This window comes from Galeopterus variegatus, unplaced genomic scaffold, assembly GCF_000696425.1.
Source record: "Galeopterus variegatus unplaced genomic scaffold, G_variegatus-3.0.2 Scaffold3770, whole genome shotgun sequence".
In the NCBI taxonomy this organism is placed as follows: Eukaryota; Metazoa; Chordata; class Mammalia; order Dermoptera; family Cynocephalidae; genus Galeopterus; species Galeopterus variegatus.
The window spans coordinates 265,887-283,698 of NW_007729881.1; the positions used below are offsets into that span (position 1 = coordinate 265,887).

The 17,812-nt window shown below is 36.8% G+C and overlaps 1 protein-coding gene across 4 annotated transcripts in view; it reads right to left on the bottom strand.

Moving 5' to 3' along the window:
• Positions 1-645: 645 nt before the first annotated feature.
• The window catches only part of IGF1 (insulin-like growth factor 1 (somatomedin C)), a 75,003-nt gene continuing 57,836 nt past the window's right edge, over positions 646-17,812 (bottom strand). For all 4 annotated transcript variants that reach the window (XM_008585948.1, XM_008585947.1, XM_008585950.1 and 1 more), the window contains one exon: positions 646-7,022. In XM_008585948.1, the coding sequence (XP_008584170.1) occupies positions 6,963-7,022 (60 nt within the window). In that variant the 3' untranslated portion in view covers positions 646-6,962. The remainder of the gene's footprint in view (positions 7,023-17,812) is intronic.

A 17,812-nucleotide genomic window follows, 5' to 3' on the forward strand; every position in this document is an offset into this window, starting at 1 on the left:
CTGTTGTGAGTTTGATACACCATCTATTCAGTCAAGAATTAGAAAGGTTTATTTATCTATCTATCTATCTATCTATCTATCTATCTATCTATCTATCTATCTATCTATCTATCTATTTACTGGTGGCTGGCCAGTATGGGAATTGAACCTTGGACTTTGGTGTAATCAGCGCCATGTTCTAATCAACTGAGCTAACCCAGCCCCAGAAAGATTTATTGAAACAAAAACTCAATGCTGAGAGATCACATTCTCATAAAATCTTTTGGTATGTGAGTGTATTAAATGCCATTGGCATATTATGTATCCTATATGATATGTCGGGACCTTTTGGCAAGAAAATCTTTTCCCAAACGCCATGGATTATAACTCACTGTTGAGTTACAGTGAGTGGGGTCAGTTACTTAAATATGTTTTATTGTTAATGCACATATTGTACAATTCATACATCTCTTATATAGTTTGTATAAGTCCTTTGAAACATATTTATTTTTAAATGTAATCTGTAAATTCTATAAGATATCTCCGTTTTGGTGTATAATTAGTTTTATTTTTCTGGGTAAGTTTTCATGTTTATTTGTTGCAGTGACCTTAATAAAAATGCTGTATAACAGTAGAATTCTTAAGGAATGACACATTACACCATTATTTAAAAGAACTAATTAATCAAACATGATTAATTTTAATGTAATTACTAAAGAAAGATATACCATTTTATTGTGACACTCTAGCCATACATTTTCAAAATATGCTTATTAAACAGTAAATGTAAGATAATGATTCAGTTAGTTACATTTTTAGAAGTCATTAAGGTTGATATTCCTCTGCCATAAGTGAATTTAATAATGATTTCAAACACAATCAGAATTAATGAAAAAAATATGCTTTTGAACTAAGACAGATATGATAAATGACCAATCATTACTTTTTGGTTTAAAAATAGCAGGGAAAATTAATTCAGTGTCTGTAAGTTTATTTATCACACAAAGCCTATAAGTGTGATAAAAATACATGAAGCAAAATTCATGATATAATCCGAATTCTCATAGTTCATTAACTCTTTCAGCAAAAAGAGATCTGACATGGTATTTGGGTCCTTTATGTTAACTGAATATAAGCTGCATAATGTTTGAAAGTTTTTGATATTTTGAACAGACATTTTAATGATGCACAGACACAGATGAGATATGTGACTAGACAGCTTGAGGTTTGAGAGTCCCTCCTGCAGTGTGTTTAGCAGCAGGTACAAGATAAATATCCAAACAAAATCAGATTAAGCGATTAACACAAGTGACTCTGCTATGAGTCCGTGAGTGGGGTCAGTGGGTGGTTTGAAAGGGATTTTTAGAGTACTGTTTTCATTTTTTCTATTTTCCATTAGTGGATTTTGGGCAAAAGAAAATGAGTAATGTTTACTTTTGACCTGGGCAATTAAAAAAAAAAGGCAAATTCTAAAGATTGCGAAAGGTCATTTTTGAAGGTGACAGGTGAATCAACCTGCATTATTAAGTAGGAGAAACTCTGTCTCCATCTAAGCTGTATTTCAGTTGGGCAGTAACATTAGGACTTTTGTGTTCTCTCTCTCTTTTTTAATTTAAAAAAAGTTTTTTTTTTTTCCTTTGAGAGACCATATCACTGACAGTTGAATAATGGGGAGAGAGAAAAACCATGTTTAAGATCAATGTAATCCAATGTAATCATACATTAAAAGGGAATATGTGACATATGTGTTTTAAAAGAGGTTCCTTTAATTCTAGGGTTTCAGCTTGGTCCACCTTTCATAAAATTCTGGGGCAGATGCTAAAAAAAAATAAGGACTAGGAGAAATAAGGACAGTTTCAAAAATCCCCTGGGCCTCTGTCTTATCTGTGAGAGGTTTCTATTAAAAAAAAAAAAAAGCATTGTCTCAGATAGGACTTGGTTATTTAAATTGATATCTTTGTCCTGTACCATATGCACTTAAAGCTTTAGACCATCTTCCTGCCTCTTTTATTTTTATTTTTTTAAATAGAAATCACACAAAAAAGATATCTATTAATCAGTTTCTAATACCTAACAGGAAATTCTTATAGAGTATTAAAATAGCAATAAGCAAATATATATACTACAGGATTAAACACTAGCATTAAAAACGAAACAAGAAAAAAGGAATCAACAACAAATTTTTCCTTTTGTTTTTGCCCTCTCAGATTCTGGACTTTATGATTTTTGCAGGGGAGGGGCATAAAGACTCACAATTCTTCTATTTTAAAATAAATGATGCCATAGGATAAATCATATTTATCTTTTGAAAATGATGATGGAAAAGCCCATGTAATTTGAATAGGAATGCTCTTTCTTATGAGGAGAGCCAAACAGGTTCTGCTCTAATAAATTAGTACAATCTTTTAAGATTAAAAATAGCAAAACATTTTAAATAGTCTGATTATAGCTTCAACAAGTCAAACATACACTTCTATCTAGCCTATAGTTTTAAAGAATCTATGTGGGTTTAACTTATTCTTCATTCCAATATAAAAAAAGAATAAAAAGACCAAGTCATTTTTTGAACATTAAGATATTCATAGACTGTATAAAGTAAAAAAAAAAGTGAATAAAAACAAAAAACAAAAAAAATTTCACAGATTATTAGCCATCTCTTTCAACAATTTCTCATAAATTCTTGTCTTTATCAGTAGATAACCCCCATCTCATAAGGAAATACTTTCCAACATTTCCAATGAGATCAGTGATTGCTTTTTACGAGAGCTACTGCTCTTTGAGACGTTTGGGTGAAGGGAGAATGTTTGCTACAAGCCAGGAAATGCCAAAGAATACCCAAGGAGGATATGTGGCAGAAGCTATTTTTAACAGGTGAATTTAAGTATATTTTCTCTTTGTTTTTATTTTCTCCCCTTGCTGAATATCTGTTTTAGAACAGAGAGACCCCCAAAATCAATAAGTAACTTAATCATTTTCTAGTTCTGCCACTTGCCTATAAGGTCTTCCCCTCCCCATTTATACTCCATGCTCTTGATCGAGGTGTTCATATTGGATAATATATTGCTAATTTAGCTAAATTGAGAGCCAACGAAATAATGGAGCCTTCTAACTAAAAAACAAATTCCGTCTCCTGCACCTGCACCAAATTCACAATTTGGTGAACAGTATGCTACTTGTGAGTGACAAAAAGTTGAAAGGTGGTGGTGGCTAGACCTAATGCTATTTTATTAAGCCATCTATCTATAGAATTGTTGTTTTCATACTTTAAAAAAATATGTCTATGCTTTCTTTTTTTTCTTTTTTTCTTTTTTTTAGTCAAGTACTTTCTTAAAGAAACAATAGCACCACATTGGCATAGCTGGCCAAACAATAAATGGAAAAGCAAAATGTGCTACATCTTCCATTCTAAGCATTCTCCCTAGTATGTAAACTAGTAACAGAAACCCTGGAGCCATGGTGCATGAGATGGTTTCATCTACACAAACATTGACATTCCAAGTGGTGGAAGGATTCTCAAAGGAGGCCAGGCTTTTTTTTTGTGTGTGTGTGTGTTTGTTTGTTTTTAACAAGATTTTCAATGAAGGATTTTTTCTTAGTATTCCACTGGATTCTTAGGGTGAGTGTGTGTGTATGTGTGTGTGGGGGGGTGGGTGGGGTTGAGAGCTTTTCTTTATTCTAGATGAGTGGATTCTGATGGACATATGTTAACTTTTTCAGTGGAGCCTCCTCATCTTAAGATGTTCAAATAATACCTTATACTATTTGGGGAGGTGGGAACAGAACTTTGACCTAGATATTGAATATTTTCAGTTAAATTGAAAATGAGCCTATAAGTTGAAAGCTCATTCTTACCAATATTTAGATTCCTTTTATAAACATTTTGAAATTTCCCCATTTTAAAAATTTTAAAGCAATATGAATTGAAAGTAAAGCTTATAAACTTTTGAGTTGTAAAATTTTAGGTGCTCCTTTCTATCAATCCTGGGTCATCCTGCTGTAGCATATAGTGATCAACTGACTTTCAGAGTTTTCATCAATTTGTATTCTAGTTTTAATTCATTTAAAAATAAAATAGTGTGTTAGTATAATTAGTGGGTTATTATAATTTATAATTAGTTGATTTATAATCTGTTGGAGAAGATTATGTGTTGAAAAAAGCTAAGAAAGATAATATGGCATTGCATATTTAAGTTTTTTCATTGGGGAATATTTGTGAATAGAATTAATTGAATAAAGTATGTCATAGACACTCTTAGAATTTCCATACCCAACTATTTCAGGAAGCCCATAAATCTGAAGAAGACTGTCTGTAAAATTTTGCTGGGAATAAGTGATTTTAGAAGGTAAACACTGGGGACAAGAAATAAAAATTAGAACTGCCATCTTGGGAGGAGTGGTCCAGCATCTCATTCCATAGAATCCATATGTCTGTAAAACAGGCAGAGGGCGAAAATTATGTATAATTTCGTTTATATCTGTCCATAATGATCAGAATATTGCTCAGCATGCCCGAAGTGCTCAATTCAAATACCTGGACTGAGAGTTAAAATGCTTGTTGACCGAACAGGGGTGCTCCACTAAATAGGGACTTCTTTTTGCATATATTCAGAGATCCAGGAAGTCTTTTTTGTTGTGTAGTTTTTTTCTGGTCTCTGAACCTTGAGGTGACCCAGTGGGAGAAAACTTGAAGATGTCATTTTTGTTTTTCAAATACACTTTCCAAGAATAAAAAGGATAAAATTTGCATGAAACAATCAAGCCTGGGTACTTTTTACCAAAAAATTCTAAGGCAGATAAAAAATATGAATGCTAGATGATTCATTGTTCTAGTAAGAAAATCTCGATCCACAGGTGGGGAACATTTTCTAGGCTACCGTGCACCTTTCCTCACCATTGGATTTTCTTGATATGAATTTTCAGTTGAATGAGTAAGATACATCCACAGAAAGCAGATGTGAGAGAATATTTCTAGTTGTGAAGGAAGTTTTTGCTTCTCAACTACAGCTTTAGTGAAGCATATTTTAACAAAACTTAAAAAATTATATGTATACATAACCAAGCATAAGAGTAAAGTTCATTAAAAGAGATAACTTTGTGACTTTTTATTAGATGTTATTTCAATATTTAAAATCTTGAGCTATTTTTCTTATATTGCCTTATTTTTCTTATATTTTGAAAAGGAAAAAATGCTTTTCAAAATGAAGAGAGTATCATTTACAACATTAAAAGAGATATTACTAGAGAGATAGTAACTGCCTGGAAGAGTTAGTGAGTGCTAAGTAATAGAGTAATTAATTACCTTTTCACCAGTAGAAATCTTTTTTTTTCTCCTTTTTTCTTTTCCTTCCTCTCTTTTCACTTATCTTTATATTCATAAATCCAAATGCAAAATTCAATATCATATTGTAATTCAAATGTTTCTAACTTACTTTGAAAAGTGTTTTAAAAGGGATTGAGCTGTTAGATTTTAACAAGTTAGTTGGACAGTTAGTTGGACAGCTTCACTGACAACAATTGGGATGTCAGGAGAATTTGGTTAATCAGACTCTAGCTTTGCTGTGAATTGGTTATTTATAGAATTCCTTTTATCACAGCAACTTAAGGGCTCTGATCTTACACCTACATAGCAACCCAGTGCAAAAATCTGAAGCTTTATCTTTTTAATCCTCATACCACCCCTTTGAGGTAGGTAGATGACGTATTGCCCCCATTTTGCAGATGAGGAAACTGAGGCACAGAGAGGTGAAGTGACTTTCTCAAGGTCACACAGTGGCAGAGCTGGCAGATGTTTGTTTTTTCAGTTAGAAAAAGAAACCAGGACTGTTAAAATTCCTAGCCGCCTGCTTTTTCCATTCCACGGCTTCCTCTCTGGACTCTCCGATCAAATTTGCATCAGTGGACTTTTGTGTCTGAAGTTCCTTTTGGAAGAGGGGACTTTACCTTCTTTCCCAAATAGTTGGGTTTTTCAGTACTCTTCCCTTTGTGTCATCTTTGGCTCCAGGTTTTGCCTTTTGTTTTGCTTTCACCTTTTACCGTTTTGGCCAGACTCTTTCATATAACAAACTACAAAATAGCACCAATGTACTAAAAAACAGAGTTTTACATACTGTTTGATATATCCTGTATTATTGATATGCTAAATTTACATAGTGCTCTATATGGAAAAAAAATAGGAGAAAGGGTATTAATCAGGTTGCACACTAACTCATCATTCGAAGGAACCATTTAGCGTTTAAGAGACTTTCTATGTTTAAAACATATGCCTAAAAATGATTGGCCTCAAAGTTGCAACTATTTGAATTATTTTTTTAGCATGATGTGGAAAAATAAAGCTTTCTGTCTAAAACAAATGCATCCAAGTTATATTTGGTACAAATGCCACAGATGGAATCTTATGGGTTAAAAATTGGTGTGCTACTTGACTACTTGCTGCTGCTTTTGAGGGGACCAAATTTGGCAAATAGAAAGGTAATGAAGGGGCATGGTAGGGACAGACAAACAAGATTATCAGACACTGTAGAACAAACAGCCTGTGTTGTGTAGAAAGAAGTGCAAATAAGAAAACAGTTCATAAACCACTTAAACAAGGTTGCTGAACGAATGGCTCCAGCAGCCAAGATTCAGAGAGGAATTTAGTGCAACTGGATCTAGACAACACCCATGCATTTGTGGCTCTTGAGAGGCAGGGACTAAGATATATATATATATATATTTTTTTTTCTCTATAGAACATTATTGATAAAGGATCAACAGCAAACTACTAACTCCAGGACCATTTTTTCAAGGTGCAAAGCTTTTAACAATCACTCCTAAAGACAATGTTGGAATGTTTACTTGTGTATTTCATTGGGGAGGAATGCCCATCCTTGAAATGCTGTCAAACTTATTTTTTTTGGTAGGTATTCCAATGTTTAACAGGTAACTGGTGCAGAGTAAAGGATTCTGCGATGCCATGTCATTCTTCACTCCTCAGGAGGGTCTTCCTACATTCTGTAGTTCTTGCTTCCTGCACTCCCTCTACTTGCGTTCTTCAAATGTACTTCCTATAAAAAAAGAAGAAAAAGCAGCATTAACTTGATGAGGTTTTAAGTACCCATCTCTTTCTAAATTGGGTTTCAACTTATCTTATATCTTATCAGTCAAGCTAATAGAGAGCTTGGGTCTTGATTTTTTTTGAGAAGGACATATGTAGATGGACAAGCCTTTAGTTAATACTTTGGCCAAACCTTACTCAGGCTGTTTCTATGTATCCCTGGTGGCGTGGATACCATAGACTGCTTCATAATCACACAAAGATATATTTCTATTCATTTGCCTCTATCACAGATTCACTGAGAGAAAGGGGATGCTGAAAAATCAAGCCTTCTGGCCTATAGATCTTCTCCTAGTAAGAAAAAAATCAATCAAATTCTGGGATCATCTTCTGTTGTTTTATTGCATTTTGTCCTGCTTTAATTTTTGTAAAAAGGAGATATTTCCTTTTCATTTTTTTCTCTGGAAAAAGGCAGAAATTGAGAAGTAGGACATTGGGAAATTTTGTAATCGATTTAGAGTCTGCAAAATCACAGACATATTGAGTTGAGCTCACACCCCAATTCTTACATTTTCTATCTATGTGAACTTGTACAAATGACAGTCTGTTGTGTTTCAGTTTCTTCATTCATAAAATAGAATAATAATAGTACTTACCTTATAGGAATAAAGATTAAAGAATTAATGTATATGAAACCACTTACAATAGGCCTCACACGTCATAAGCACTACATAAGTATTAGCTGCTATTATTATTATTGTTGTTATTATTATTATTTACTCATTTTTCTTATTGTTATGCCATTTTATCAGAAAACAACCATTCCAAGACTAAAAATCCCAGGTTCCTTGCTTTGGTGCTACCATTAACTTATCAACAAGATATGCTATTATTTAAGGAATGTTGAGTTTAGTTTAGAATAGACACCCTGTGAGAGCAGAGACTTGCCTGTTCACTGTTACAGCCCCAGTGTCTAGAACAGTGCCCAGGATATTGCAGGGACCTCTCATGATGTGCAGAACCAAGTCATTATACTTTTCCTATAGTTATCATTTTAACTTTGACTATATCTAAATATCAAAGTATTTAGACAAATAGAGAGATTTGAAATAAAATTGAGGAAATGGCATTCACATACACAAACTTAAGGTATTTCTTTTCTTGATTTTACCTTTAGCTGGAGGGCCCTCTATTGGAGGATTTAATGGACAATTGTTATAGTGTGAGGTTCAAGGAGCCACAGTATCCCTTATCCCTAGACCATGGTTCCATTAAGACCCAAACCAAGTGTTTTCACCATGGTGGCTAGAATCTCCAAACTGTTCCTTCTGGCTAAGGAAATGACCACCAACCCAATCACAACATTGCTAGGAGCTGTGGAAACTTACAGATCACTTAGATGTGAGACTTGGAGAGGGTGAGAGATTTTAATACTAAGACTGGGAAAAATCTATCACCATTCCTTTGAAATAATACCTATTGGCCAAGGGCCATAGGAATTTGGCATTTTTCTTACATATATTTTTCAGCTCTACCTGGAACATTAGAGTTATCACCAAGTTCTTCATGAAAGGTAGCTAGCACTTTATGACTTCATGGTCAATATCCTGTACTCGCTGAGTACAAGGAAGATGGCATCATTGTTTAAAAACACTTATTAAAACATCTAGCTCTGTGGCCACTGCAAAAAAAGCTGGTGGGAAGAAACTGGGCATTTGTATAGAAGACCTTGAAATGCCATCTGTTTAAAATCCTAGTGCTTTTTCCTCAAATGTCATACGACTTTTACCAAGTCCATTTAATGTGAATTTGTTACTGTACAAAATACATATTAAGCCCACTTCACATGTACTTGTTAATGTTAAACTATTGCTAAACTTCTATTCCTAATCTTACATCTTATTATTTTCCCGTAGAAGTTCTTTCTTATAAAAGTTCCCTAGGAAAATAAGAGAAAGACATATAGGGCTTCAGAATAGCATCACTCATGTTCCCAAACTCCTTGAAATATTTCTGTTTAATTCTCAATTGACCCTGCTGATGGTACGTGGCTCATCAAAGCCCCGACGTAGCTATTATTAAGGATACCACCTCTCTACCAAACTACTCATCAAGTTAACTAATAAGTAGAGATATTCACTAATTTGAGTTTAAAATTTTTCTTCTGTTTAAGAGGTATACTAGCTTAAAAAAAGATTTTTAAAGACTCTGGAATGCCCAAACTAAGAAAATGCTCAAGAATGAAACAGGAACAAATTAAAAGAAATTCTCATGAGATATTTAATCTCCAATCTTCCTCTCAAGACAAATTAATTCCAAATTTGTAGAAGAAAACATTCAGGTATCTTCTATGCTTCACTCTTCAAATTAACGAGGGCTGTAGCAAAAAGAACTGGTGTTAGGATGGCCAACCATATGTGAGATTTTATCTTTTGTCCCTAATGGAGAGATTCTTTTTTCTTTTTTCTAAAAGCAGTAAGTATAAAGTGTAAAGTCTGAGCAGAGAGATCCTCTGTTCTGTTTTTTCTGGAACCGTCTCAGCATCACAGCAAAGCCATAGGCTGAAATTCACTTAAGTCAGGCCGACAGTATTGCAAGTAGTATGGTTCCCATGCACATACGCCTGCAGTGGAGGCCATTCAAAACCAGCTGGGATGTCGTCTGGTTTGCATTTGGCTGTCTTCCCAGTCTCTCACATGTGACTTCTTTGTTGCAGACAATGACAGTGACAAAACAAAAGCACTCAGGGACTTGGTTTCGGTTGCATCTGTTGCTTTGCTCATTGTCTTAATTTAATTACGCTGGCCACCCTTGACAATGGGCGGCAAGTGGAGGCACGTTAGAAGCAGCCATCACTGGAGCTGGCATACACGTTCAAGGTGCTTCTTGGAGGGTTATGAAACTGTCCCACATTCAGCCAAGCAAAAACTTTTCACTTCAACAGCTTGTCCAAGACAAACAAACCAGCTGAAACTGTTTCTAGTGTGCAACTAGACAGATTTTTGAAAGGAAAACAGTTGTGAGTAAATACTGTTTCCTATTGACACCAGAAAAGGTATCATTACTTAAGAAAATGTTGGTCCTCCAGCTCACTGGTGTTCATTAAAGAAATTTATCCTTCTGAAGAAAGGGTTAACCAACTCATTAGGGAATAAGTTTGAGAAGGGCCTATTTGTGATATATGAGTAGCCTTCAAAAAGTTCATGGAAAGATATGTACTATCTTTTAATTCCATTTTCCATGAGCTTTTTGAAGTGCCCTCATACATTATTGGACATTGTGTACATACACACATATTTAGGAAGCTAGAAAAGGCCATTCTTTTTTCCTTTTGTCTTTTTTCGTGATTGGTAACGGGATCGCAACCCTCAGTGTCGCGCCTGTACCACAATTGGCAACGGGATCGCAACCCTCGGTGTTGCGCCCACACCGCGCTCAACCAGTGAGCAGACCGGTCTCTAGATGGGATCCGAACCCTCGGTGGGAGCACCGCCACGCTCCCAAGTGCCGCACTCTACAGAGTGCACCACTGGGCCGGCCCGAAAAGGCCATTCTGAGAGGCCATTCACATTCTCCTATTATCTCTTGGCTCTTATCCTAGCTCCAAGCTTTTTTCTGGAAAGTTATCCACAAACATTTTGATTAAGATCACAGAGGGATAATAACAATGGCAGTAATAACAAAATAATAATCTTGCTTAACATTTGCAGAGGCTTTATAGTTTAGAGAATAATCTCACCAAATCCTCACATCCACCTTATGAGGTAGCATTATTTGCATCAGTCCCATTTATAAGCTAAGGCTCACTAGAATTTAGTAATGTGCTTGAAATCACATAGGAACAAACTGATAGACCTAGGACTGAAATAACTGTTCCCATCCCTTGACCATTATTATGTAATAGGGACTACATTATACATATCAACTGCATATATTTTCTTATTTAATCCTCATGTTTCTCTTAGGGATGGGTATTAGTGCCTTGACCATTTTACCTTTAAGGAAAAATGATCTGAAGCTTAGAAAGGGTAAACGACTTGCCTAATTTCTTACAGCGAAGGTGTGACAGTGGAGTTCCTTCTGATTCTGGAGCTCACCAGTTAGCTACTCTGCTATACTGCCTCCCCAAGAGGTAAAACAGTAACTAGTGCCTCAAAGTCCAAATCTCTTTACAGTAGCAATAGTTGATAATGTCATGAGCTGTCCACAACCCCAGATGGTCGTAGATGCTGGTTTAGATGATAAGGCAGTGCCCTGGGAGCAGAATACTCTAAACTAGGAGGGTGGATGCCCTCCTTTACCACAAGTGAGAGCTGGACCCCATTCATATAATTGTTTATAGAGGTCTAGTAGCATGGTATTCAGTTAGCAAAAGCAAAAAGGATGATAATAGGCTCTTTAAATTTCCGAGAGGAAGCAGTGATGTTTTCAATAGACTATGTTTCCATCTCCACCCATTCCAAACAAGTTAAGTATTGTATGACATGAAGTCTAGGAAAAGCCTGGCACCCTATAAAAAATACTGGGAAAATACTGTCCAGCATGGAATATTAGCAGCCTGTTATAGCACATAAAGTACTAACTGAGCATTGACCTCCCCAAAAGAGAAAAACGGGAAAAAAAGAGCAGTGGCTGACTGCAGAGATGGCTCAGATAACAGCTCTTTACCTGTTGAAAAGGAAGTGTTGTAGCTATTTTGCTGGCTTGACCTGGGGATGTGAAACTGTGGAGAATGATTTAGATGTCTCAGTATCAACGTTAATGTCTCTTTACTTCAGGAAATCACAAGTTTGAATTCCAGGAAAGTTAGGTCAGCCTTTCATCTCTGGGAGCCAGGCAGATTGAATGTCGTGCAATCTACTCAGCAATTTGGGATGTGACCTTAAAACCAAAGGACAAAGTGCACATTTCAAGAGACCTGGCTGCCTCTTTAACAAAGAGTGAGAGGTATGTACTTACTGGACATGATGTTAGTCTGCCCAACGTTGTGTTTTTTTTCTGGAAACTACCTGATCCTGCCTGTTAAGTGGTTATGATGGGAATGACCATTTTTCCCCCCAATATGACCCTCTCATTTGGCCATAGTGGATTGGCTCAAGGCAGGTCCCTCCCATTTGCCCATAGCTAAGTGTGGTGGTTATACCAAGGCAAAACCATTCCTGAGAAACATAACTCCTTTATTGGCCAGCATTGGCTCACATATTCCTTGAGGGCCAAACTTTTCTTACACCATGTAGCAGCCTAGGATGTCTCCACCCAACCTTCTTTCCATCTTTCCTTCACATCTTTCTTTCACCCAACCTTCTTTCACATCTTTCCTTGCATAGTGATCTGATGGCTTGCCCAGGCTTCCCCAATCCTCTCCCATTTCCTCACAAACAGGTATTCTCCCTAATAAAATCCTTGCTCATTTAACCCCATCTCATCTTCTGTTTCTCAAAGGACCTGTACTTACACACCTGGTTTGGATCACAGCTCTCCCATGCAGGAGTTGTGTGACCTTTGACAATCATGTAGTGAACAATGTAGTTGTTCTCTCCTCAGTTTCCTCTTCTGTAAAATGAGAGGGTGGGGTAACAACACCTGCCTCATAGTGTTGTTATAATTAAATGTGATAACACTTACACATATACCTGGCATACGATGATCTCTGTAGAGTATGCAAGAGAGCCTACTCTTTCAAGGACACTTGGTTTAGATCCATTTTGTGACCTTGATTGTTAGCAACATCAATCTGTTCTGACTTGTGTGCTGTCAGAGCCCTTTGTTGGAGCCTTGATGTGCTGTAGAGTAAATTCTGTACGCGTTTGTCTTCCCACGAAAAGATAAGTTCCTTGAGGACAGGTAGCATGTTTTCTTCACTTCTGTATCCTCCCCAGACCCAAGCATGGTGCTTTGAGCAAAACAGAAAACCAGGAAGTGCTTGTTAAACTGATTTGACTTTCCTTCAGGAGTGATAGAATAGAGTTCAGGTCAACCGCAAGTATTGCATAGCTACCTATTTCCTGCTATGTTCTGCACAAGGACAAATAGTCCAGAGCTCCCTCCTGTCTCGGGCCTTGCAAATGTCAGATTGTTGATATTTCAACTAAGAGATGCAGGAGAGAATGCATTGCATGGTTAACATGGTGGAGTCACTCTTGGGTTTGGATTCTGATTTGAGCACTTGTTAGAGCAAGACCTTGACAAGACATGTAGCCTTACTCAGCCTGAATTTTCTTTTCTGTACAATAGGGATAATGATAGTACTTATCTTATAGCCTTATGGTGAAGATTAAATGAGGTGATTTAAGATAGCCCTTACCATAGGGCATGTGCCTAATAAACTTTTGTATTCGTTCCATCATAATTCCAAGATTATTCTGACTTAGCAACTTTCTTACTCTTCAAAGGACAACACCTAATTCTATTTTAAATATTTCTGCATGTGATGTAAGAAATCACTACCAAAATGGTTTAAAAGACTGGGGGAAAAAGTGCCTAAGTGTATTTTTCCTTGCTGGCAAGAGGCATTTATTTTGCCTTTAGTAGTCTTGACGGATGTTGTAAGACACTTCAGGGTTCACGTCTGCTTATACTGTTGATTTTATGGGCAGCTTGTTTAGTTAGCTGTTTGTGTTTGTGTTACGTTTTTAAATAAAAGCAAAGCTTAAGCATACTATCTTTCCCAGAGGGAGTTCATTTTGGAAATGCTGAAAGATTCAAGTGTTGTGGCATTAAAAAAGTGAAACACCAGATTCTACCAATTTTACCAATATATGCTAAAGATTCAGCACTTTCAAAAACTGGATTTGATTATTCTTTTTCTCCTTAGCCTCCAAAATGCCATTGTTTCATCTGATGTACAACTTATGGTAGAGTTATTAAACTAGTGTATGCAGTAATTTATACTATAATATCCTTGGGAGGTGTGAGGTCCAGAGTTTTTACCTTTTGGTGTCATTTCAATGCAATAGTTATGAGTTTACAGGGTTAGTAAGAAAGGGTGTTGCCCTCTTCCACTCATTCTCTCTGTGTGTCACAAATCTGGGCAGAACATACAAATGCTGTGTTCTGAATTTTCCTCTTCACTGAATTGAGAGAAATTTTGGAAGTTTGGAAGACTCTCCTGAACTTTTAGGATGAACAAACAAACACTATGACAAGTTAAAGTGATTTGCATCTGTTTGAGGTAGATGAGTCTTCAGCATCTAAACGTAAACATGCAGGATGCCAGCCAGTGGTTTTCCGAGACAGAAAATGGTGCAAGAACAATTCACACATGCATACAGTTTTAAAAAATCAGAATTGCTGCATTGTGCCAAAAGCACATCCACCTCTATTCTAGAGTTCTTTTGAGGAAGGAAACGAGTATCATTATTTATAGAGAGAAAAACCAGAACTTTCAATAGTGACTTAACTCAGTCAATACTGACAAAAGAACAATAATGATGATATGCATTTGTTGATTCATTTATATTTTTCATTTCTTCTAGTCTTCCAGGGTTTCACGAACTATTCAAGCATGCCACACACTTACTTGCCCCAAGACATAAATATTGCGTGTTCCCAAATCTGCAATTGTCCACTGATCAGGAATCTTTACCCAACCCACAATCTGCCATGGTCTTGCTCTTAATCATCTGGAACATTTGTCTTCCCATAATTGTTATCTACAGCTGTGAAAATAGCACATCATATTTTCACAGATGGCAGGGCTTGTTGGTCTTTGATTACTTAACCTCTTGGTGTTGGCTAGACAGAAAGCCCAACGTGAATATTTGTACATTTTACATAGAATTCTGTAAAACCTTTTGTCATGAAATCCAGTTTGGAAGCCTGAGCCATTTGGCCAGTTTGAGTTTGATGTAAAATTTCTTGGTCTTTCACTGGGAACTTTGGAGCTATTTTACCAGACAAGAGTTGCCATCATGCTCAGCTTTTCATAGGTCTTGCTCTTAACATCTCATCTTCTTATGGAAATTCCAACCATGCCAGTCAGAGGATCCAGGGAGGACAGTATAACTCATTGCCGCCTTTTTTCCAGAGAGGACAGTAACACACACCTGATCAAATAAATGTATGTTCCTTTATCTGACCCCATGGGTATGCCAGAGTGAATAGAGGAAGTTAGAGGCTTATGGCTAAGAAGGGGAAAGTAGTAGAAAAGGCATTTGATAGTTTTTGCAAATAATTTCCATCTCTAATAGAAGTAGGGGCAGAGGATGATGGATGGAAGACCAGCTGGATGCATTGAGCACTTGGTTGTGATGGGTCAAGAATGAGACCTGGAAGTTTCTAAAGCTGCAAATTGGTTTATAGAAAATTACTGGGATCTGTGGATGAGAGAGGGATCTACAGAGTTCCTCTCTATAGATCAGATGGGAAGTAGTTGAAGTCCCGGGATCCTTTAGAAGATACAATAGAAAGAAAACCAACTTCTTTCTGTCCCTGCAATAATATTTCCTTTATTTCCTGAATAATATTTAATTTAGGACTAGAACCGGGGCCTTTGAGTAGACAAAGAGATCCTGCAGTTTTTCCTGAATGATGATTAATTTTTACAGAGGAATTTACCTTCACTGAGAGAAAAGCTAGGAAACTTTATAATTCTGGATAAAAATCATTTACCCCAAATCCCCTACTGGGTGCAACAATACTAGAACACAAAGCTAATCAAACATATGCACACACACATGCACATACTCACACACACACACACACACACACACACACACGAAAAAATAATCTAATTACAGATTCTAGACTACCACCAAGGACATTTTGAATTGAAATCGGTTGGATGTGTCTTTAACATTTTTGTTTCTATCATACCTATACTCTTTAAAGAGTTAGTTTCCTGACTGAAGGTTGTTGAAACTATAACCATATTAGTCAACAAAATAAAGATAGGAATTTTCCAAAATGTTTTCTAGCTCCTGTTACTCATCTACCAATAGCCTATTGAAGCTGCAATTTAGTTCCTAGTATGGTGAGAACTTTCTTAGGGGCTCTCTACAAGTATCAGAGGTGGACCTCTAGACCTGTTGTCCCATGTCTTTCATCATTTCCCTGCAGTTCTCAACTTCCATTTCTCTCTTCTGGAGTTTAAACATAAGTTCATATTTCTAAATCATCTCTTTTGGTTGCTGGGTAAAAATGAAGTAACACTAAAGGCATTAAGAAGTACCATTAAAGAAGCATCCCCCTGTGTGGGCATCAAGGAAAAGTTCTTCCAGTTAGGCTCTTGAGGGTGGAAAAGGTGATTTTGATTTTGCAGGTCAGGAGGTTTAAGTGGCTCCTCAAGAATCTTTGCTAGCCTCAGCTGCTCTTTCTTTAAAAGTAGACTTGACTTGCTTAGGTCAAAGGAATCATTAACTGGGCTTTAAGCATTGAGGTGAGCATACGAGGGTACTTAGAGAAGTTCATGGAGAAATAGAATTAAAAGATAATATAAATCTTTCCATGCACTTTTTTTTTTTTTTGTCTTTTTGTCTTTTTTTGTGACCGGCAACGGGATCGCAACCCTCGGCGATGCCCCCGCTCCTTGCTCAGCCAGTGAGCGGCTGGTCTGTATGTGGGATCCGAACCCTCGGTGGGAGCGCCACTCGCTGGTCTGTATGTGGGATCCGAACCCTCGGCGGGAGCGCCACCGCGCTTCCCAAGTGGCGCACTGTAGCAGTGCGCCACCAGGCCGGCCCTTTCCATGCACTTTTTGAGGTAACCTGTACAAGCTGAGGAATTCCACAATGGATATTCCAAACCTCATAAAAGGGGATTATGCTTCATTTAAAACTATTAAGCTTTTCATTGTTACCAAAGACTTCCACTTTGAGACTACCTACTTTGCCCTCAGATTAAAAGTCAACTCCGTGTTATCTAGTAAATATTGCAAAAAGCCCTATTCCTGTCACATAGGCAAGAAAAGAGAATAGACTTCATCTTCCCCCATGGATGTTAATGGACTTGAGAAAATGCAAAATTTATTACCCAAGAAAACATTGTTTCCAGTTAGTGGTTAGTGGGAGGGAGGTGGTCAGGGGATGGAGGGGGAGGGAAAGGGAGTCGTTCTTTGGGAGCTCATTTCTTTGCCTCTTTTTCCACTGTTACATCCTAACAGTACACACATTAGAAGCTGTATGAGGTTTTGTTTGTTTTCAAGAGATGTTTGAAAGAAGATCAAATGCTTGTGAAAGGCACTGGATCGGCAGCCCTAGAAACTGAAGTGTCCCGGAAGCTGTGTGAGCCCGGAAATATCCCACATTTCTATTTATTTTGGCAATTTTACTTAAAGCGAGCAAGAGCTGGAGTTCATGCTACAATTAAATTTTCCCCAGGCACTGTGAAATGAAAACACATATTACATTTGATTTTAACTGGTTAAAAAAAATGGTGGTTTTCTGAAAGTTCATTGTATGACCCTGAAATAAAAGTTAACAGTTCTTCACGTGAGAGAGCTGAGCTACCATTTATGTTGGAATTATGCATAGAACCAGGGGTTCTCTGGATCGGAAAGTCTTAGGTCATCGAGTTTTCTTCTTCTATCGCATGTGTGAAACTCTCCTACCACATCACCAAAACGTGTTGGCAAGTTCGGACTTGAAGTTTTTGGTAACATGAGACTTGCTTCCACTTCAGGATACCAACTTCTTTTTCATATGGCTCCAATTTTCAGAAGTAGATAAACTAATATTAACTAAAGCTTTAATACTGCTTACTACATGCCAGGCATCATTTTAAGCACTGTAATATATACGTATATGTATACATATATTCACACACACAGAGACATACACATTTATATATATATATATATATATA